The sequence below is a fragment of the Podarcis muralis genome, chromosome 2 (genome assembly GCF_964188315.1).
Source record: "Podarcis muralis chromosome 2, rPodMur119.hap1.1, whole genome shotgun sequence".
NCBI lineage: Eukaryota > Metazoa > Chordata > Lepidosauria > Squamata > Lacertidae > Podarcis > Podarcis muralis.
Genome location: NC_135656.1, coordinates 53,752,353 through 53,776,526, shown reverse-complemented (window position 1 = coordinate 53,776,526; position 24,174 = coordinate 53,752,353). Strand labels below are relative to the sequence as shown.

The 24,174-nt window shown below is 43.1% G+C and overlaps 1 protein-coding gene across 4 annotated transcripts in view; it reads left to right on the top strand.

The window, feature by feature from the left end:
• The window catches only part of SH3RF2 (SH3 domain containing ring finger 2), a 77,820-nt gene that overhangs the window by 37,502 nt on the left and 16,144 nt on the right, over positions 1-24,174 (top strand). For all 4 annotated transcript variants that reach the window (XM_028717912.2, XM_077924484.1, XM_077924483.1 and 1 more), the window contains 2 exons: positions 1,019-1,114; positions 4,155-4,472. In XM_028717912.2, coding sequence (XP_028573745.2) covers positions 1,019-1,114; positions 4,155-4,472 — 414 coding nt within the window. The remainder of the gene's footprint in view (positions 1-1,018; positions 1,115-4,154; positions 4,473-24,174) is intronic.

Genomic DNA, 24,174 nt, shown 5'->3' with positions numbered 1-24,174 from the left:
ATGTCTGTGAGGGTGTTGGGTGCACTTCACTGGGGAGAGCATTCCACAGATGAGGAGCAGCAACTGAAACGGCCCTCTCCCTTGTCATCACCATCAGAACTTCCCTCAGAGGAGGGACCTGGAGAAGGGTCTCCAATGAAGTTCTAAGGGTCTGGGTAGGTGCAAATCAGGAGTTCCTGAGCTGTAAAGAGCTTTAAAGGTCAAAACCATCACTTTGAATTGGAATCATATGAGTAACCATGTGGGGGGGCGTTACTCATCTTGTTTTTAAAACTACTGTTCTATACATTGTTATTGTGAGCTGCTTCAAGCAGTAGTCTAGAAGGCATTCCAGGGCAATCTAGGGCAAGGGTTGACATTGTTGGTGACCTGTCAGGACTCACATACCAGAGCCAGCCCACTGCAATCTCCAGCTAACTGCTCCTCCTAGGATAATATTGGTCTACAAACTGGAGGGACAAAATAATAAATAATAGTTATGCTTTTATTTGCTGCCTTATTATTGATATATATTTTTTAACATAAAAAGGGTTGTATACCACCTTGAAAAACAAATACAGTGGTACCTCGGGTTAAGTACTTAATTTGTTCCAGAGGTCCATTCTTAACCTGAAACTGTTCTTAACCTGAAGCACCACTTTAGCTAATGGGACCTCCTGCTGCTGCCGCGCCGCCGGAGCCCGATTTCTGTTCTTATCCTGAAGCAAAGTTCTTAACCTGAAGCACTATTTCTGGGTTAGTGGAGTGTGTAACCTGAAGCGTATGTAACCTGAGGTACCACTGTAGGTGAGATTTAATAAGCCACACTGGGGAGTGCCTTCTTGACTTTGCAATGATCATTAAATGATGCATTATTTCATATTTTAATGATATAAAGGCCAAGGCTAGCATGATTCATCTCTCATTGTGGTACAAGAGACAAACCCATTCGTTATCTATCAAGCACGGAGAAGTATGTTGACAACTGTCTGTTGTTGTTATTATTATTAATACTGGTGCTATTACTATTGCCTTTCAGGGTGATATAATTACTGTCATCAGCCGGGTGGATGAAAATTGGGCAGAGGGCAAGTTAGGCGACAGAACTGGAATTTTCCCCATCTTGTTTGTGGAGGTAAGAACAATGTTCTGAAGCTACTCGGGGAAATAGCTGTCAATGCCTGTACATGTACTACATGTTCTCAGAGATTATCTTTATGAGATCTAACAGACAATGGGTTTGCAGGGCCAGCACAGGGAGGAGAGAGGCTTCTAGTAAAAGCAAGCCAGGCTTCTTGAGGCAGTTCTGACACATCCATCCATTGGAAGAGGGAAGGGAATAAACAGGGGACAGGGCTGACGGAGGCTCAACTGACTGGAGAGTTAGGACTAGTCGGAGGGAGCAACCTTAAATAAATAAAAAAAAGCATCTGTCCTGTGCTCTCAAGGCAGCTGAGGGATGGTGGCAGTGAACTACGTGGACTATTTCCCAATTTTGTATAGAATTAGTAAGGAATGCTGCCACTTCTTTGAGTTCAGTCACATCTTTTCTCCAATAACACAACACATGTGCATATTGATAAATACTGCGGGGCGGGGAGGGTGGAAGGTAGTAGAGAGACCAATACTGATGAGCCCAGGCATATGGTTGTATCAAGATTCTCTGTGTAGTGTGTGACCAATGCGTACGGGCTGTTTACATATTGGGGGTCATAATATAGCAAATATTTGATCTTAATGAGATCAGTGGCATCAATATTATTTTCACGGGTTGGGCTGTGGAGTCCATACACACACCAGTCAAACAAACAAGCAAACAAACAAACACACCAAATATTGATGGAGTCATATGTAAATATCTTTCCTTCCTTCCTTCCTTCCTTCCTTCCTTCCTTCCTTCCTTCCTTCCTTCCTCCCTCCCCTCCTCCTCCTCCTTTTTGCTGTGGCTTACCAATACCCACATATGCATCAGTAGCTGGGGTGGGGAAAGACTCAAAATAGGAAGTGAAAGCTGCAGCAAACTGTAAGTGCTGCAAACTGGAATTCAGAGGAGTGAACCCCTCGAACCAACTGAGAATTACACTACTGCATCTGATTAAGTGGGTCCTAGTCTATGAACGCTTATGGCACAATAGGTATTGAAAGTGCCACAAGACTCTGCATCATTTCACCGTAAAGACAGTAACAAATACCATTGTGTTTTCTAACAGTATCATCTTCCTACCCCATCCCTACACACACACACACACACACACACACACACCCCTGCCAGTTTTGTTTTACATTATGCCCAAAGAAGATTTCTGTGTGGGGTTGATGGGAGTTGTGGTCCAAACACATGGAGGGCACCAGGTTGGAGACCACAGAAGAAGAAGAAGAAGAAGAAGAAGAAGAAGAAGAAGAAGAAGAAGAAGAAGAAGAAGAAGAAGAGGAGGAGGAGGAGGAGGAGGAGGAGGAGGAGGAGGAGGAGGAGAACAATAAAGAAACGGGAATGTCCACTTATACTAGCAGGGAAGGAGATACTATATATCAAGGGTAGTCAACCTAAGGCCCGGGGGCCGGAGGCGGCCCAATCGCCTTCTCAATCCGGCCTGCGGATGGTCCAGGAATCAGCATATTTTTACATGAGTAGAATGTGTGCTTTTATTTAAAATGCATCTCTGGGTTATTTGTGGGGCATAGGAATTCGTTCATTCCCCCCCCCAAAAAAAAAAATAGTCCGGCCCACCACATGATCTGAGGGACGGTGGACCGGCCCATGGCTGAAAAAGGTTACTGACCTCTGCTCTATATTACCTTGGTATTGGCATTGTGTTCATCATTTAAACCTTTAATAAAATGTTGTTGTTTTCTTAATGTGGACATGTGGCAAAACAAACCTAAGGTTGGAAAAATGAAAAACTGAGAGAAACCAAAATTGACAGAGCTAACCATCCATAATCCATAAGTAACATTTACCTACCTTTTTAGCATAGACTGCATACAAAGTTCTTGCCTGAAGTGTTCCAGCTCTGCCACATGCCAAACAGGAAACTTCCTATGTAAACACACTCCAGAATGTCAAATAAGATTGCAGAATGAAATGCATTCCTGCTACAGGATAGTTGGTAGATAATATTAGATCTCAAGACTACAAGTCTGTGTCAAATGCCAACTGGATGAATATCTCAGTGCTTATCGTTATAATGGTACACAGCAGGCGGCTAAGCGAGTTGGATGTAAAGATTAACTACTATGATAGAAATAGAGGACTGTTTTCAAATGAGGCCTGAGTCTAGCTGTTGTCAAGGGCAACTGGTCCCATGTAACAGCTGTTTTCTTCAGCTTGGGGTGCACCGTCCTATTTACATCCAAACCCCCCCCCCCCCGGTTCGTTTATTTATTTTATTTATTTTCCACCCTTCCTCCCAAAGGAGTCCAGGGTAGCAAAAATCATGTGATAAAAAAAAGAAGAACTTTAAAACAATTCCAGTGAAATATCACAACTTAAACGGATTGCTGGTAGAGGAAGTGGGTGCCGAAAAGACAACACAGATTGTATTTTAAGGGGAGGAAATTCCAAGAGGCAAGTGCCACAACACTAAAGACCCAATTCCAATATTGTGTGGATTGGACCTATTCATAATATGGTATCCACCTGCAGAGCATAGTGATTGACAAGGTATATATGGGGTGAGATGAACTTTCAGGTATCCAGATACCTGTTAAAGCCTAATAACTGCTTCTCAGTGTTATTTTTACCTAAGCCATAAAAATACGTAGAAATCAGGCCCAACTCTAGACTAAACTGAGGCTGAGTTCATTTGTATATGCATTAGTTCTGTGAGGAAATTCCCACAGCCTGGCTTTTCAGGGATTTTGGCAAGATATTGTGAATGCTCAGCCCTGTGTCCAGAGTTCACTGCATCCTGCAAAGTATTTGAAAAAATAGGTTGGAGTAGAACATGGCACATCACAATCACAATGCAATCACAATCACAGAGCATTTCCAAGTCCACTTTGCGAGGTCAAACCCTACACACACACACACACACACACACACACACATGTCCTTCACATGTCATTAGCATGTAGACAAAGACTCCAAAGCAAGCATTTCCTGGAGTTGTTGGCTTTGAATTCTTGGGCTCCTACAACAGCAAAATCTCATCTCCCTATTTTCCCCCTTCTTGTAGCCAAATACGACAGCACGGCAACTTCTTCAGACAAGCAAAAGTCACCAATCCTCCCAGCTGAAATATGGTTCACCTTTGCGCAAATCCTTGCCCAGAACAAAGGGCACAGAGTCACCCACTTTCTCCGAATCTAGACGGAAAAGCGTGAAGCAGTTCTCTATCACAACAGCCTTAAATACGCTCAACAGGATGGTCCATTCACCCATGGGACGGCAGGCTCTAGACATCAGCTCTCCTGTGCTCATCAGCTCCAGCAACCCCTCAGTGACGACCCAGAACCATGAGAAAATAGAATTCCCATACAGCACACCTGTTCAGGTAAATCCACATTCATTCTTTTTTAGTGTTGCTTGTAAGGAAGGTGCTGGGAGCACTAAGAAAACAATATGCATACGATTAGACACTGAAATCTTCAGAGAGGACTGTTTGTCTTTGGGAGTTCCTCTTCCACACCATTTCGTTTACTCATCTTTGGGAGTGCTCATTGTGGTGTGGGACACTATGCCCCCACTACCCTCATCTGATCTCTTCATGTCCGTCGAGGGTGGATAGCAGATTTCCCACCCCCGTGAGTGAGCACTTCCAAAGACAACGTGGGGGAGGAAAAGTGATAGAGGAAGATAGAAGATAGGTGTTGCACATACATTGTCTGTCTTCTGGATTGCCACCTCCACTGAGAACAATCTCCCCTTCTCCACCCATCAAGTTTTCTGATTGTACTTCATGTGGCATGCAAGTATCTCTGGAATTTGGAAGCCAGCTAGGATTGAGGAGGTGGGGCCCAGGAGAAGGTGATAGACTGCCTGGCTGGGCAGGAAGGCTTGCTTGGCCTGGTCTAGACCAGTGGCCACCAGTTCTCACCTCCTGTGTGAAGGGATATGTGCATGGGCTTAATCGGGCGCAGAGCTCCATGATGAATTGGGCAACTGGATTTAATTTTCAGGGACAAAGCTGAACTAAAGGTTGAGTACCGCCCAGCTGTAAGAGCTGTTCAGCAATGACATAAGCTTGTTAAGTATCCTGTCTTGGAAGTTTTTAAACAAAAAGCTGGGTGGAATTCATGATCTCAGGACTTATTGTATTAGATTACACTAGACAATCCATTTGGGCCTCTTCCAACTCTGTGAGTCTTTCATGGAAATAAAGGTGTATGTAGATGACCTGTTTATTGAGCATTCAGCCTGAGATGTTTGCAGGGAGATTAGAAAATGTTTGCTATTTAATGAGCATTTATTCTGATTTGTTTGCATGGAGGTTAGATGATGTTTCATCGAAGCAAGCATTTTCCCATACTTCCCAATCCATTTTCCCATCGATTTCCTTATTGTAAAATGTTCAGTATTTGGAGGAAGTTGGTTTGTTACACAATACCTCCCAACCAGCTATTATTGTGCAATGTGAATTTGCTGGTAGTATACGATTGAATGCCACCTGAAAATAGTGACTGTCTGTAAGCGTCCTAAGTTGCACTGGAATCAAGGGGACTTACTATCAAGCAATAGGATATATTTTGCAGTGTGCTGAAAGTCCCTTAACTCCTGTAGAACCAGCTTATCCTGCTACATACCTTCATATACCTCAGCATAAAGGTTAGCTGACTAAGAGCAGGGCAACATAAGAACTACTCATTCTTCTAGATCAGTGCTGATTTTAAATTCTGAAAACCACTAGAGCAAGAATAATAAAGATTAAAGACTCAATTTAAGACATGTGTGTGTCAGACAAAGAAGGGGAGGGGGAGGGAGATAAATCACCAGCATTAACAATGCCCACAAGACAATGTGCCATCCAACAAGTAAGACACTTTCCCCCCTCTCTCTCATTGAAATTGAAAGTTCTGCCTTATGAGTCACTCATGCCGCCAATGATTCATAAAGGAGGAGCTGGAATAAAAGGCTAATACTCTTCATTCATTTGTGCTCTTATTTGTTATTTGACAAGACTGGAAAAATGAGGATGGAGAGAGAGAGAGTGAAGATTACGTTTGGAAATGAGATAGTCCATTATGGTGTGAAATAACTATTTGGTTCACATTCCCTACATCCCCAAACAGTAGGAAGTTCCAGAGCAGCTTTAGTAGGACCACTGGACTAAACCGAGCTGAAGAGTTCAGACTTAACACCCTAAAAGGCTGAGGAGGAATTTCTGGTTCTGAGGTATTTAATGTGCACCTCAATTTCTTGATATTGCTTACAAAAAGAAAATGTGAAAACAGAGTGATTGCTGTATTTTTCACTCTATAAGATGCACTTTTTCCCTCCTAAAAAGTAAGGGGAAATGTGTGTGTGTCTTATGGAGCGAATGCAGGCTGCGCAGCTATCACTGAAGCCAGAACAGCAAGAGGGATTGCTGTGCAGCAATCCCTCTTGCTGTTCTGGCTTCAGCAAAAGCAACGCAAAGCATCTTCAACAACATTTGATTCAGAATATTTTTTTTATTGTTTTCCTCCTCTAAAAGCTAGGTGCGTCTTATGGTCAGGTGCGTCTTATGGAGCGAAAAATATGGTGTTTCATTAATCAGTCATTGGTGTTGAGTTTCTTCCACCTGTTAAAAAACTGATAACTTGGTTTTTTAAAACAAAAAATAATAATAATCCAGAACAAAACACAATATGCTGATGGAAGTTCTCCCACATAAACAAAACCCTGCATATAATACATATGTGCCTCAGTTTCTCCAAACAGGATGAATGTTATAATTCTTAATTTGAAATTTCCCCTTTCAGGACAGATAAAGCCTATCAAAGTCTTTAGCCACATACATGCATTTTCCTTGCTGCTTTGGAAAACAATAAGTAATGTTATTGTGAAATAGGACTTTGGGTGTGTCCCGTAATGCTTTCAACAGTTCTCTTTAGGCCTTTTTAGACGTTGAGCCTGATGACACAAGGACAGTCCAGCTAAAATTAATCCTCTGAAATGGATAGTCCTGGGACCAGGGAACCCCGGTTTCAACCCAGAGGTTCCTCCACCCCATTGCCTCTAAAACTGCTGCTGAATGAGGGGAAGGGGCAACCAGGCCTTCTTCTGCCTTCATTGTCCTGTCAACTATGACATGTTACCAGTGAGGCATCCCTCTCATTACTGCAGGGGGGAAAGGAATGACAGGACTATGGGTAGAATAGACAGCAGAAGCTTCAGCTCCCAATTCTCTCAATTCAGCAGCCGTTTTAAATGTATAGGGTTGTTTTTTTATTCCATGTTGCAACCTGGCAACTGTTCCTGGAAGCCAGAGATACAATGACTAAAAATGACTGTTTTCCTTGAAAACAGCCCAGATAAGTGGATGCCTTTCGTTCGCTAGAATGATGCCAGTGACAAGGCTCCAAAGTCTGAGGAAATTCACATCCTATCTTTTTCCGCCCTGAAAAAGCCCAGGTGTCATCAGTGAACAAAGGATTAAGTATAACGCAACTGGCTCCCAAAGAGACACGTGGATTGCAACGATCCAGAATCTAGTTTGCAATTTATTAATCTGTCTGAGAGCAAATTGTATGCATTGCTCATAGACGTAATGCCAGTGATCAGATTCCGGGGCGGGGCGTAAGGAGCCCTAAATGAAATCCATAAGCCAACTCCCAACTAGTCCCCTACGCCTTTTGCTTTAGCAAAATCACCCATCCATCGCCTCAGAGCCGTAGCTATTGGGGGGGGGGGCTAGCCAGTACCGGTACTTTTGTCCCAGGTGAAGCCTCCAGGGGGCTCCATTGGGGCTCCTAGCCTGTCAGCCATTTTACTGTTTGGGCTACAGGTGGAGCAACTCTCCCTGCTCTGTTGCTATTCACACTGCTCTCAAGAGCCCTTAAGATATTTGACTGCTACCTAAGGTGAGTTCACTGCCTCTGGGTGGACTGCTGCCCTCTCGTAAGCCAAGTCGCAGCTTCATCTCCCACACAGCTTCTGACTCCCTAGTCGGTTGTGGGTGAAGGTCCCACAGTTTTCTGCAGACTCGCTCCAATCCACTCCTCCAACCGCCGAACAGCTGGCTGATGCTGCAATTTCCCAAGTGCCTTGGCCCTAATCCTACACAATTGCACTCCTTTCCCATCTGTGTGGCTGGGCAGGAGTAATAAGTCCTCGTTTATGTTCTGTTACCATTTTTAATATCCTAAAAATATAAAATAGGCCTGCTGCGTCAGTCCTATCTAATCCAGCATCCTAGTCTCTGAATGACTAGCCAAATGCTAATGGCTACAAGCAGGACCTGAATGCAGCAGCAGAGGAAAAATGCTTCCAACGGTTGTGGGAGAACATAGCCATTGTGGCTAGTAGCCATCAGTAACCTGCCATGAATTTATCTAATCCTTTTATAGCTCAGTCAGGAGAGCATAAGACTCTTGAAGGTCTTGAAATGTTGGGTGAAAAATTCCTGCATTGAAGGGGGTTGGACTAGTTGACATTGATGGAAAGATCAGACATCCTTAACTGGGTAGTCTTATGCTGCAATTATAAGCATTTTTATTCAGAAGTAAGTCCCACTGAGTTCAATATGACTTACATTCTGATACAGTGGTACCTCAGGTTATATACGCTTCAGGTTACATACCCTTCAGGTTACAGACTCCGCTAACCCAGAAATAGTGCTTCAGGTTAAGAACTTTGCTTCAGGATGAGAACAGAAATCGTGCTCCGGCGGCGTGGCGGCAGCAGGAGGCCCCATTAGCTAAAGTGGTGCTTCAGGTTAAGAACAGCTTCAGGTTAAGAACGGACCTCCAGAACGAATTAAGTACTTAACCTGAGGTACCACTGTATGTGCCAGATCATTCTCAGTTTCCATTCTTATTATTATATTTATATCTTAGCACCGAGGAGAGCCTTTCCTGTGGGAAGGGCTTGACATGTGGAGCACGGAGCTGTGGGGAGAAGTGGGGGGCTGCCTTTCCTTAGCAATATGAAAAGGGGGGGAAACATGCAGACACACATGAAACTGCCTGATTCTGTGTCAGGCCACTTGGTCTCTCCAGCTCAACCATGCTCCAAAAAAATGTGCTCTTTGAGTAAAAAGCTCAGAGGAACTAGGCAAGTTGGCATGGTCTTTACTGCTTTTCTGGGTGGCGGGGGTGGATGGTTGGCTTGGTACATATTAACATGCTTGCCTGCCTGCCTGCCTGCCTAAGAGGAAGGGGGCTGGAAGAAAATGCAAGGGATCAAATAAAAAAAAAAGTATTAGAAAGTACAACTTTGTATTCAGATACTATATTGCCTATTTTTTGTGCCCTTTAAAAACAATTGTGTTCGTGTGTGTGTGCATGTGGATGTGGGGAGAGGCGAACTGAATATTTGTGAAAGGAAGTCTAGTTTCGCCTCTGCGTAGTCTTCTAAAACAGTGGTTTCTGTTAGGGGCTAGTACAAATGATACACAAGCCAGGACCCCTTTGCTCCCTCTCTCTGTAATATGAACACCCTGAAATACTTTTGCCTAGGTAGGCAAGCGTGCTGGTCATTGAAAAACAGTAGCTATCAGCTTTCAGTCACATCAGTGCTCTTCTAAAGCAGAATTAATGACATTAGATTAGAACAGGCTGCAATGAACTATTTTGCCACTCATTAATCCAGGATGGAGATTCACAACTGAGCTGTACATATAATGAAAAAGGGATGGGGAAAGAGCTGCTAAAAAGATAACACAGAGGAAAAAGCCAGCTTGTTGATGGCATATGCGAGATGATGATGCATTTCACAAGACTCTAATTATATAGCAAGAGACACATACTTCCCTGAGCTTTACTCAAGCTTCGGCTAACCATATTTATTAATTTGCATGCCTTAACTTAATTACAAATATTTGCTTCTTGCTGTCATTTTAGAATAAAGCAGAAGGATGGTAAAAGAGGAAGATGTTTGTTTTATTGCAGTCGTTTCTCGACTTGCAGATAGAAAATGAAATTATAACAATACTGGCTTTTGGGGGGGGGGCAGAGAGAGAGAATATATATATAGTGGCTCTGTGCCAAGGGTCAGGCTGCTGCAGTTTATAGCAGATCAACTTGAGTAGTGCTCCTAAAGGGAACAAAATGAATGAATGCAGGTTTGGCTCTTTCCCAGTTGGAAACTATTGCACTTCAAAGTCCTTGTTGTTTCCTTCCATGCCAGCCTTTCCTTGCTCACTCTCCAGCAGCCGCTGTGAGTTATCCAAGGGAGGAGACTGGCAGCAGCAGCCATGAGAGGCAACCACATGCTGCCTTGCCACCAGTGCTGAATTTACATATAAGCTAAACAAGCTATAGCTTAGGGCCCCACTCTCTTGGGGGGCCCCAAAAAAATTAAAGAAAAAAAACCTGGATGTACATTTCCAAAATATAAGCTAAAAAACAAATAAAATAAAACCTACATACAGCAACAATGTTTTGTGTTGTGTAGGCTACTATGATGTAAGTACAGTGGTACCTCTAGATACGAACGGGATCTGTTCCGGAGCCCTGTTCGCATCTAGAGGTAAATGTAACTAGCAATGGCACATCTGCGCACGCACACATCGCTTTTCACCGCTTCTGTGCATGCACATGATGTCATTTTGAGCGCATGCGCAAGCTGCGAAACCCGGAAGTAACGTGCTCCGTTACTTCCGGGTTGCCGAGGAGCGCAACTCAAATGCGCTCAGCTCGAAGCGTCTTTAACCTGAGGTATGACTGTAATGGGCCCTGCCTGCTTGCCTGCTCCCTAAAATATCACTAGTTTGCTTATTTCTATATATAGAGTACCTACATTCTGCACATGCAAATGGCTTTAGATACCTATTAGGTCCATAAAGTACCATATAGCATATATTCAACACATAAAACAATGACAATTTGTTGTTGACAAAGGACAGCTGAACATATAAAGCGCCCCATTACCATCAGTAGCTCAGGGCCTCATCAAACCTAAATCTGACCCTGCTTGCCACTGATGCTTGGGACCAGCGCCAGCTCACTCTCCTCCCTGAGCTTGGCAGCGGCAGCACTGGCAGAAGAAATAGGGACATTCCAAAATCAAACCAGAAGCCGGGGTGGCTTCTGGAAAATTAGGACACATGGAGGGTATGAAACTAGTAAAACGTACAGGAGTTCTGCTGGGGATTGAATGGAGGGGCTGGAGGGAGACAGTCACTTTTTTGGCAGAATGAGCTATGAAATTCACCCAGGAGATGCTTCTAAATGCCTGCTCAGAATCCTAACTACCTCAGAAATTAATGAGGAAGCTGAGTTCCTGAAGGCACCCAGGAGGTGTTTGGCCTTCAATGCATTCCTGAGCTTTGGGTGTGGACCTGGTAAATTGCTTTTTGTGCTCTGGTGAGTTGTGAGGCTCTCAGTTTCCCCAGCATCGTAGCTCAAGACTGACCACATTGATGCCAGCTTTATGGAATGAGTCCTTTTGGCTCTTTTGAGAGGTTAGTTTTTCCTTTATAATAATACAATCCTTTATTTTTAAATGCAAATGTTTTCTTTTAAAAAGCAGGGAGGTATGATTACACAGTTTTCTGCACTGATAGAAAAAATGGAACAAGGAACTGTTACGATTATTTGAACTGAAAAGAGAATACAGCGGTACCTCGGGTTAAGTACTTAATTCGTTCCAGAGGTCTGTTCTTAACCTCAAACTGTTCTTAACCTGAAGCACCACTTTAGCTAATGGGGCTTCCCGCTGTGGCCACGCCACCGGAGCACGATTTCTTTTCTCATCCTGAAGCAAAGTTCTTAACCCGAGGTACTATTTCTGGGTTAGCGGAGTCTGTAACCTGAAGCGTTTGTAACCTGAAGCGTATGTAACCCGAGGTACCACTGTACATTTCTTTGCCTAGTCCCTGAAGTGTAAGGCTGGTCAGAATTTGTCTTGACTGTTGACTTATGTTACTTTCCGGAGGAAATTCTGTGCTTGGGAACATTTAGGCTGTAATCCTGTGTACACTTATCCAGGAGTCTGTCCCACTGAATTCAATGACATTTTCTTCTGAGTAGACTGGAATAGGATTGTATGGCATGCTGAATTTAAAATGCAGTCACTGGTTCATAGAGAACAGGCTCCACTGCAAAGAGCTCATGTGTATTTCATGTGTATTTGATTTATCATCTTATGGTAGATTTTTTACTTTATTTAGATCAGTGCAAAAAAGGGGTTAACTCATTTCCACAGTATGCCATGGGTTAAGACTCATCCAGGAGATTATATTAAATATAAATATAAATGAGATGAACTCAGAGAGCCAGTGTGGTGTAGTGGTTAAGAGCGGTAGTCTCATAATCTGGGGAACCAGGTTCGCGTCTCCGCTCCTCCACATGCAGCTGCTGGGTGACCTTGGGCTAGTCACACTTCTCTGAAGTCTCTCAGCCCCACTCACCTCACAGAATGTGGGGGAAGGAGGGAAAGGAGGATGTTAGCCGCTTTGAGACTCCTTAGGGTAGTGATAAAGCGGGATATCAAATCCAAACTCTTCTTCTTCTTCTTCTTCTTCTTCTTCAATAAATATCATTATATAGCCAATGTTTATCATAATCACTGTTACTAGGAATCAAAAAATTAAAAAAGAAAGAAAGATAAAGGAATGCTGTTGTATTGCGCAATCATGTTATTAAATACAGAAATACCACATTGGCAAGGGAGATGGACTCTGTACATGCCCATTTCCTTTATTGCAGAGGCTCATAGTTCCTAATTAAAATTTTGCACTATACCTTGTGAAGTTCTTTTCTACTCTTAGGCCGTTTTGAACCCCTTTTGGACCCTCAGGTCTATAGTGGATCAGAATGAAAGTTGGTTTTGCAGGGGTAAGAAGACATAGAAATAGAATGATCAGGGAGGGGGAAGAGGGTAGAAGAGGTGCAGCTTATCATGCAAAATTCCCTCTTCTATACAACCATTTAAAGAATGATGCAGCACCCTTGTCTCCTAGCCACCTTAAATTATAGTGACTTGCCAGCTATCAAATTGGTGCCACATAGTCTAGCTTCTGTCCTAGTCCTCAACCTGTTTACTTAGAAGTAGTGAAGTCAATCGAACTTCCTTTCAAATAAATATATGTAGGACTGGAATGGGGAACATAATCTAGCATAAATTCCGCACAGAGGGGGTTTGACAATAGCATACTTAGCTGTACTTACCCTGTTGAAATGTCACCGCTAAATTCCAGCTTTCATTCAAAACAGAAGCTTCGCTTGCGTGATTGCATGCATGAATAAGGGTCTAGAATGAAAATGAAAAAGGGTGGGGAGGGGACATTCAACATGCATATTAAATCTCATTATTACAATCCAAAACTCATACTTTTCAAGAGGAAGGGGAGTTAACTCATCATTTCTTAATCTTTGGCCTCGGCAGTCCTTTTGTTTAATTAACACCAGATGCGACTCCATTATTTCTGCCTTTGGCTCAACAATCCCAAGGGTGGCCTCTTGCAAACAACCATTTGTTTTCTGATTGGAATTCTCCATGCAGTTTGGCCAGCTGTCACATCTCTTCCCGCAGCTGTGGCGGGCAAAGGAGGCAGATGAAGATGCTGCGAAACTGTCGCCTGACACCCAGTTGCAAACTACAAGCTGTCTCAGAGGGACTTTCAACTGTTCTCCCATCTCGTTGGCAAGGGCCAATTAGCCCTTTATAACAAAGTCACCTGCCTATAACCAAGACCTTCCACTGTAATTTGTCCCAAACTGCCGTCTTTGTCACGTTATCGCTTGGAAAGCTCTGATAATACTGGTCCGACCCTTGATGTATGGGATGCCTGCCTCCTGCTCACATGCCAATAAGGTTGCAGCACCATTCAAAAACTTGCATACTCAGTTCAATAGGACACTTTCATTTAAATGCTCATAGGATGAACTTCCAGGAGCTGAGCATGCTCAATTCTCTGTGTGTTTACTCAGAAGTGAAATCTACTAAATTCGGCAGGGCTTGATCCCCAGGTAAATTGCCCAAGAATGCAGCCTTAAAGGGTTTTTTGCACCTCTTTGAAATGCAAATAAGCAACCTACATTGGCCAGATGTTCATTTGCATTACAAATGCCTCTCTTCCTCTCTCTCTCTCTATTCTGTATGAACAGTAATCACATATTCACATAAATAGTACAGGAGAAATTAAACCTCTGGTGTGTGAAAGCCACCTCAACTTGTTTGTGGCATGAGTGCTTGGAGGCAAGAAGCAACTGCATCAGATGTACCATGAAGTGTGTTCTTGTCTACAAAGGCTCATGTAGGATTATGTTAGTTAACCTGCAGTCCTAATGGGACTGACTTCTGAGTCACCAGTCATAGGGTTTCCCTGTTAGACTTGAGATGCCACCAGACTTTCTCTTCTCTGCTGCAACAGACCAAGGACCACTTTGAGACATACCTATGACAAGTACAAAACACACTGAGAGATGAGGATTATAAAGACATACATGTATCAGTTATTGAGCGTTTTTCTTTAGATCAGCATTCCTGTGTGTGCTGCATATGGAGTAAGCTCTACTGAACTCAAGAGGACTTTCTCCTGAGCTAAAATACTAAGTATTTTGACACACAATCCACATAAACTGGAGCCCAGGCTTTCCCCAGTTATATATTTATCCATGTGTTGTTTTTTTAAAAGTATCTGATTAATATACATGCTTTTTTATAGCTGATGAGATACATTTGCATTTCCTGCTCTTGTACCTGAGTGCAAAACATCCAAGATGCTAAGTATTTACACTCTTCTGCAATACACAAACAAACCTTTAATAAAACTGAGGATGTACGATGCACCCTTTAATTATAATGAAAGGTGGTAGGATGTAATGAGATGTAAATGGGCTAAAAAAACAGTTGCGCTCATGGTATCTTCTTTTGAGTTTTCTGTTCATTCTCTAGAGGGCTGCCAAAAGGTCCTACGTTTTTCTGTGGATAAATAAAGCAGAAAATAAGCTCAGAACAAAAGGTGTGGGTGACAGTGTTACAGTCATCCTGCACACTGTGTAATAATACCCTGAGTAACCTGTGTGGGGGATATGTCCAAAACAGCTATACTCTCTCTGTGGGACTGGAAGTAAGGAGGGAGGAAAAAAATCCTCTCTCAAGATAGGTGAGGCTGTCATTTAAAGCCCTAGAAGTCAACATGTGCTCTCTGCCGCAGGGTGCCACTCCTCAAAAGATGAAGCTTTGCTCCTATAAATGATAGAAACTGCCCGAGTCAGCAACGCCCACAAGTCTTTGGCTTTGTCTGTCTTTCTCTGTGGCAGCTGCTCACCTCTGCACTGAAACCAATTGCTTTTGAAAATACTGTAGTGTGGGTTTTTCTTTTCCCTTCCCTCTTTTGCAGCACTGTTTCATTGTTCTGTACACGAGGAAGAGGAGAAGAGACCAAATTAATTTGGCTTACTGAAAGAAACAAAAGGGTTGGCTTGAGTTAATTTGGGTTTGCGTCCAGGGGAAAGACATAAAAGTCAAATAGGGATAGGCATAAGAAATGATTGTAGTTATTATTGATTGACAGTTATTATTTGCCAACAGGAGGGATATACTGTTATTATTGGACTGCACTGGGACTTAGCTTAAAATGTGCCTTCCATTAGGGTCCTTTGCACCCCTGGCAAGAAGCTGCATCAGCACACACACACCTGAAAAAACATTGCTTTACCACAACAGCCACATTAGAAATTTCTACATTTGATGTGACCCAAGTACTTGAAGCACCTAGAATCAGGGTGAGGCGAAGCACAGCATTTCTGTTGCTGTGCAAGAAGGATGGGAAGCTTCTCACACATGATGTTGATGTTGCCAGGATAGCGGTGGCACATTGCCACACACATATACATCATACACCCCTTGGTCTGATAGGTGTTTTAATTTTGCATCCCCCACCCAGGCCTGCACCCCCAGTAGGGATTGGTTTCGCCAACCCCTAGGTATGCCTCTGTATTTCACAGACAAAAATGGGGGCATCCCTGAGCATGAATGGGTGGGGCTATGAGTGGTGCCTAGGAGTCCAACAGCATGACCTGATGGACAGTGGTGGGACCAATACAATGCAAACTCAAATGCACCACATGGAGGAAGCCTCTTGTATGGTCTGTGAATAATAATAATAATAATAATAATAATAATAATAATAATAATAATAATAATTTATTATTATTTATACCCCGCCCATCTGGCTGCGTTTCCCCAACCACTCTGGGCGGCTTCCAACAGAACACTAAAATACAATAACCTATTAAACATTAAAAGCTTCCCTAAACAGGTCTGCCTTCAGATGTCTTCTAAAAGTCTGGTAGTTGTTTTTCTCTTTGATATCTGATGGGAGGGCATTCCACAGGGCGGGTGCCACTACCGAGACGGCCCTCTGCCTGGTTTCCTGTAACTTGGCTTCTCGCAGTGAGGGAACCGCCAGAAGGCCCTTGGCACTGAACCTCAGTGTCCGGGCAGAACGATGGGGGTGGAGACGCTCCTTCAGGTATACTGGGCCGAAACTGTTTAGGGCTTTAAAGGTCAGCACCAAGACTTTGAATTGTGCTCGGAAATGTACTGGGAACCAGTTTAGGTCTTTCAAGACCGGTGTTATATGGTCTCAGCAGCCGCTCCCAGTCACCAGTCTAGCTGCTGCATTCTGGATTAGTTGTAGTTTCCAGGTCACCTAACACAATAAATGCTTTTCTGTTGACACAGAGGAAGCAGGAACTGAAATTCCAAGAATAAGTTGCTTCCTGAATATTGGCAGATAAATATTTCCCTGGAACATACCTCTGTGGCTATCCTGGCTGAGTTAGGACAGTTGTTGGAGAGTACCCCCCCCCCCAAAAAGCCTCTAAATTATCATACTTTGTGGTTAGTGTTTATTAATGCTCAGTGCCTAAGGTAGCTCCACTTATTGTTTTCAGGTGGTAACTGCCAACAGAAATGGAGTCAAAATGGCGCCACTGTTAAACAAGGGGTAGGCATTAGCATACTCAGGGTAACTCCTAGGTTTGCAGAATATTTATAAAAACTAAAGAGGCAAAAGGCCTCTCCAACCCTCACTCCTGCAAAAAAGTACAACAGTCCAATGAGGAATGCTGAATATCAGTAGGAAATAGAAAACAGGGGGGAACAGCTTTGTGCTTGAGCTCTTTACAGCTTATAGAACCTTGGAAAAGGTGATGGCTAACCATCTGAAATAGGAGTGCTTCTGTTAGGAGGTGAGGTGCACTGCAATTTGCTTGTCTCAGGTTCCACTCGTTAATTCTACAGCTGATTTTTCCCTTATAAATGATCCTCACTGTCACTCTGAAGAACTAAGGAGGAAGAACAGAAGCTGAGATACTTCCCCCCAAATGTTCTGACTCTTCTCATCACTGGCCATTGTATTTTTTATTTCATTTTTAACCTTAATATTTTTTGGTGTTTCGTTTCTATGTAAAGAAAACAAACATTTCACTGTCGGACCATTCAAACAAAGGAATGTTCATCCCTTTTATTTTTAAGTGATGGACACCACAAAGCTTATCTGCTCTTCTTCAATAGTGTCCTGCCATTTTATGTAAAGGCTTGCTATTGGAGAGAACAGAAAGCAGAAATCCAACTGCATGTGTGGCTGAAGCATTCTGCATAATCCTCTAATAATTCAAACCCCACTGAAGCCACTGTAGCAATTGCAGGATGGTTACAAGAAGTGCCTTCAATTATCTTGGATGCAGAATGTAGTGCAGGTTGGCTAATCTTGCCTTGCTCCAAGTTCAAGAGCAATGCAAGGGGAGATTCACAGTTTCCCTATTTTGTTACTGCCAGTAGAGAAAGTGGTAGGATTTGTGATTGAACAATAAGCACTTCCTTCAAATGCCAGTGAGGAATAAATGCACCAGCCTGATAATTAAGCCACATATTTTTGAAGCGATGAGAGGCAAAGGTCCAAACTTCCAACTACCTTGGCATTAGAAAGGGAGGCAGAGAAGAGAGAATGTGTGCAATATATTAACTCTGGCTCCGTGGATAAATTCCACTATAATTGCTTTTTCTCCCCTTTTCTTTTTTTTTGCTGATCTGAAATTCTTAAGTATTTTCCATTACTGGCGATCTCTCTTCACTCCCTTTTCTGAAAGCAATTCAGAAAAGTGTGTCTCCTGAATTTCTCCCTACTGCAGCAATAGGCAGTGCTGGTAGGATGTAAACGTCAGATAAGAGCAAAGGGCCAGATCGGGTAATTAGTAAATTTGTGGGCACAGGAAAGGAATTAGGGTGGAGGAAGAGTGCATTGGGAGGAACAAGGAGGAGACAACACACAACAGTATCACCCTTTATGAAACATGCCTGCCTTAAGCATTGTAATCTTTAATCCTGGGAGTGTGTCTACAAGTGTCTCTGAGGATAATATATTTTTTATGATCCACTGTGTCAGGTACTTGTAGAAGTCATTCTTCCGACATTACAGTTCCTGTCCTGGAAACTAAACTTTTTATCAGGATTCCAATAACTTCCATATAACCTACTCGTTGAACTTGATCTTGATTTCTTGGCACAAAGTTTGTGGGGAGGTTAGATGTTGTTGGCTATTTATTGATATCCCCAAATGTGGGGTTCTTGGATGTTTCTCCATCTGTTTTCCCCTTCACTCTCTCACATGCTGTCCCCTGAATACACATTCATTCATTCGTTCGTTCATTCATTCATTCATTCATTCGCAATGCTCACAAAGGCTCATACAGACCCTATTCATGCATGCCATTCACATACCACTCTCTGGCTACTCATGCAACAGCCACAAGCAAACAGGCTACCTACCCATTGACCAACCCTTGGACAGTTTCTGCCTCCTCCCTCCCCTGCTGAACCTCTCCTACCAACAGCACTGTCACCTCATTTGATCCTAGACCTTGTGTACTAAGGACAAAAATTCACATAACAAAGCCTTGGCTTCTTTAAAATTAAAAATGGTTAAACCCCTGAAAAGCAGCTGTAGGGGATTTTGAGCTGAAAAATAGCGGGTTGGAGATAAGAATAAGCACTCCCTGTCCTCTGCCACTCCTCAAAATTGCAGCTTCCACAGACTGCTTTTCAGTAAAGAAAGTTGGGGCTTTGTTACAGGCGGTTGTGTGCAACATGTAATTTAGTCCTGAGCCTATAGTAAGGAGGATTAATTTAAGGCAGCTAAAGCCAAAGAACGTACACCCAACAGTGATGGATATTTTACTTTTTTGTTGAGTCTATGTCATTTGGATGGTAAAATGGCAAAATCACATTTTGGGGCAGATCTGTGGCACTCTTGTGTGAAAGAGGACATGGCTGTAGTGGCAGGCATTGCCCTAAGCACCCAGGCTTTCAGCTGGAGAGCCTGATAAGCAGTCGGCTGCAAGCTCTCTTACATTCAACTGGGTGACCTACAAAAGATCCTTCTTCCCTGCACCCTACATGCTTACTAAATGTGTGAAGAGACCTTGTGTGCTGTGTTCTTTAATTTGCTACTTAATTAGTTTACAACCCTGCAAAGATTGTTCAAAGCAGGCTTTGGGCAAGAAGACACATAGAAAATAATGCATTAGATTGGATCAATATGTGTTATGTACAATCCTTATGGAAAATATCATGTTCCAGTGGAATCTCCCTCCATCACCACCCACCTCCATAACAACACTGTACTGGGTAGTAAGGGCTGCACTGGACATGTGCTTAATATAAAGGTAAAGGGACCCCTGACCATTAGGTCCAGTCGTGGCCGACTCTGGGGTTGCGGCGCTCATCTCGCTTTATTGGCCGAGGGAGCCGCTGTACAGCTTAATATACAGCATGATTAATATACAGCATGTGCTTAATATACAGCAGAGTTAAAAGGTAAAGGGATCCCTGACCATTAGGTCCAGTCCCCTGACCATTAGGTCCAGTCGTGACCAATTCTGGGGTTGCGACGCTCATCTCGCTTTATTGGCCAAGGGAGCTGGCGTACAGCTTCCGGGTCATGTGGCCAGCATGACTAAGCTGCTTCTGGCGAACCAGAGCAGTGCATGGAAACGCCGTTTACCTTCCCGCCAGAGCGGTACCTATTTATCTACTTGCACTTTGATGTGCTTTCGAACTGCTAGGTTGGCAGGAGCAGGGACTGAGCAACGGGAGCTCACCCCGTCGCAGGGATTCGACCCTCCAACCTTCTGATCGGCAAGCCCTAGGCTCTGTGGTTTAACCCACAGCGCCACCCACATCCCTCCACAACAGAAGTGGGGGAGGCCAATTCTCACTAGGCCTGCTGTCTCGTTTGCGTGAAAGAATGTATACTTGTTGATTTGTACAACTCAGCTATTGCATACTCTGGTACACAAACTGTTCACTTGCTGTACATTATTTGTGAGTAACTGTATGAGTGTACAGTTCAACTATGTGTGTGCACAGGTACACAGAATATATACTCATGGAATGTAACATGTGAACACCACTGTGAGAGTGGCAAGGGAGAAAGGGAAGGAGCCTTATCTCTCCAATCCCCAATAACAACCAGAATGGATATTTCACATGCAGACACACACACACACACGCGCCTTGCGTAAAAAGTCCCTGTTGATCCAATTGGGACTTTCCCCCTATGACTCCTCTTTCTAGTGGGACGGACCTCCACTCCAATTACAGTGGCGGAAATGAAGAGATAAGCTTCTGCTTTCTAAGGGCTGCCATTGCAGTAAAAATTGCATTGGTTAAAGCATGGGTAGGCAAGCTAAGGCCCAGGGGCTGGATCCAGCCCAATCGCCTTCTAAATCCAGCCTGCGGACAGTTCGGGAATCAGCATGTTTTTACATGAGTAGAATGTGTCCTTTTATTTAAAATGCATCTCTGGGTTATTTGTGGGGTGTAGGAATTCATTCTTTTTTTTCTTCCAAAATATGGTCCGGCCCCCCACAAAGTCTGAGGGACAGTGGACCAGCCCCCTGCTGAAAAGGTTTGCTGACCCCTGGGTTAAAGAAAAACAAGATACATAGCTGTCTTCTATGTTTTCAGCACATGGTGGCGAAGGAGTTTCTCCTCATTACAGTGGTACCTTGGGTTACAGACGCTTCAGGTTACAGACGCTTCAGGTTACAGACTCCACTAACCCAGAAATAGTACCTCGGGTTAAGAACTTTGCTTCAGGATGAGAACAGAAATCACACGGCAGTGGCACGGCAGCAGCGGGAGGCCCCATTAGCTAAAGTGGTCCTTCAGGTTAAGAACAGTTTCAGGTTAAGAACAGACCTCAGGAACGAATTAAGTACGTAACCAGAGGTACCACTGTACATGGGAATGGTACCAGAGTACCACATTAACCAGGTTCTGGCTGCAGAAAGCTGGTGTGCATTTTAATAGCCAACTACATTTCTTGTGTTCTAAATTACATCATTCTTTAGTCAGAATTCATTGTAACAGGCAGTCTTTGTACTGAGTGGGTGTTGTTTTGCTTTGCCATTTATACAGCTTAAGCTTTCCTAAAGCTTAAGTTCACAAAACAAACAGCAGCAGTTCATGAGGTGAGTAATTGCTGAGGCCCTCTAGTTATCTGCTAAATGTTTGTGGTAGCCCTGATGGTTCTATACGACCTGCATTTCCAACGGGCATTTTCTAGGAAATTTTTATTTGATTTAGCTTCTTCTCAGAGACCCACGCCTGCCTGTGTCTTCTCTGATAAGTTAACTGTGCTGTTCAGTGACCATTCGTCTCTCAAGGCAGGCAGGCAACATCAGTTATCTGCTAAAAGCTTAAAAAAAAAATACAAGCTGGTTTTGCAGACAGCTCTAACACTGGGATAAATACAGATAAAAAAATGAGTGACATGAACTCTTGGGCTGATTACCCTTCTCTGCTGGTTCCATGCAAATAAAAAGTGGATTAAAGGCTGGACCACAGGGGGTATTTCCATCTCTTCCTCTTTTTCTCAAGAGACATAAGAGAAAAGGGAATATCCCTGTGAGGAATAAGTAGTTTAGTGGCTTCAGCAGAGACAGGCAATTGCATACACCAGCACTGCCTTCACCCATGAGATGGGCAGTGGAATTCAAGGTGGGATCTCCAAGCTCACGATTCTCAATTATGACTTCTGCAATGTCATAAGGGTAACTTACAGTGCCTTGGAGTACCATGTCCAGTTCTGGGTGCCACAATTTAAGGAGGATACCATCAAGCTAGAACATGTGCAGAGGAGGGTGACCTAAATGATCAAGGGCCTGGAAACCAAGCCATATGAGGAACAGTTGAGAGAGTTGAGTATGTTTAGCCTGGATAGGAGACTGAGAAGAGATGATATGACATGATAGCCATCTTCAAATATCTGAAGGGCTGTTGCATGGAAGATGGAACACGCTTGTTTTCTCCTGCTCTGCAGAGTGGGACTCAAACCAATGGCTTCAAGTTACAAGAAAGGAGACTCCAGCTAAACATTAGAAAGAACTTTCTGACAGCAAGAGCTGTTCAACAATGGAATGGACTCCCTCAGATGATGGTGGACACACTCCTTCCTTGGAGGTTTTTAAGCAGAGTTTGGGTGGCCATCTGCCATGCATCAGAGGCTATAGACTCTCTCCAGCATAAGAGTTTGGTGCTTTGGTACTGTGCTTGCCATCAGTCTTGATCAGGGATAGGCATTTGAACTACTCGCAATAGGCACAGGAAGTGGCCCAATTCCTGCGTTGGTAGTATAAAGAACAGCCAGTAATGCACTTGAAGAAAATGACTGAGAATAACCTGTGGCAATGATAACCTGGTCTCACTCTAAAATGCTGAGTCATTTTCTTCACCAGTGAAAACCATTCTGTATTTCCAGCACTCAGGCAGAAACCCATCTTGATAATCCAACATAAAACAGTCTCTGCTTATTTGCCATCACTGTCTAAGCTCTTTCCATGCTTATTTCACAATGGATGATCTTCACTAGGAAGCTATTGAGGAATGTGGGATGAGAAAGGGCTGCCTTAGCAGCTATGCAGCTGAATAAGCACTAAAGGCCTGAAGAATTCAATATAATGGATGTGTGGGAATTTTGCTGCCTTAACCCTTGTCAATTACAAAATGCTTTACAGAACAGGAAAATGCTCAACTCCTCTAAGTATTTTAGGTTTGCTTACTCAATCCTACAGTGCTTCTTAAGGCATTAGAACACTGCAATTGACATAAGGGTGGGATGGGAATGTGAAAATCCATTAGGAAAGGAGATGGGGAGGGCAACCAAAGTTGCTTTTCTACACCCTCGGTTGCAATAACCTTTTACTGGAGAAAATCATCTGTTAATGCACTCTTTAATTTCAAGATAGAAGGGAGAAAGAAAGAAAAGAGGAAAAACAAGGCATCTACCTCAAGTGGAAAAGGCATTTATGTTGGCTGAGAACATATAGCCTGCAATATAAATGAACTTTTCTTGGAGATTCCTGCTGAAATTTAATGAACATGTTTCTTTGTTCACTCCTCCAAACAATCATGTTCCTTGCTCTTATCGTTCCATATATCCCAAAGGCTTATAATTCATAATTTATTTATTTATTTAAAAAAATAATCCTAAATGGTGTTGGGAAATTCCTGGTTTGCAGATCAACATCATAATGATTTTGAACCCAGCCCATGTTTTCTGGATGATAGCATCAGGACTCCCGGTCATGGCAGAAGTCAGATGGAGAGAAGGGATGCAGTCCAGTTTTCATCATGTTTTGTTTTGTAAAGTCACTTTCTCAGTCGTGATATATTTTTCACTGGCCTCAGCATTTGAGCAACATCCTTAAACCTAATCATGGAAGAGCCAAACAGGGCAATGCAAATGCTTCATTTTTCTCTTTCCTAGCATAGAAGCAAAGGCAGTAGCTAATGAAATATAGGCAGTAAGCTGCTTGGGCAAGGGCCTGTCTTTCTTGGGCTTATGTTACTCTGAAGAGTGCAATGAACACTGGTAGTGTTACCGTATATAAATAAAAACTATAATTTCATATAAGGAACAACTAGTAGGAGCAGTAGACCCTGAAGAAATACAATGAAGCACCCATACAGTGGGGAGGAAACCCACTATCTGTCTTAATGCAAAGAAATCACTTGGACAAAACTACTTTCTGAAGTGTATCCTTATTGTATTTGTAAGAAAAAGTGAGTTGTTGTTGTTGTTGTTGTTGAAACATAAA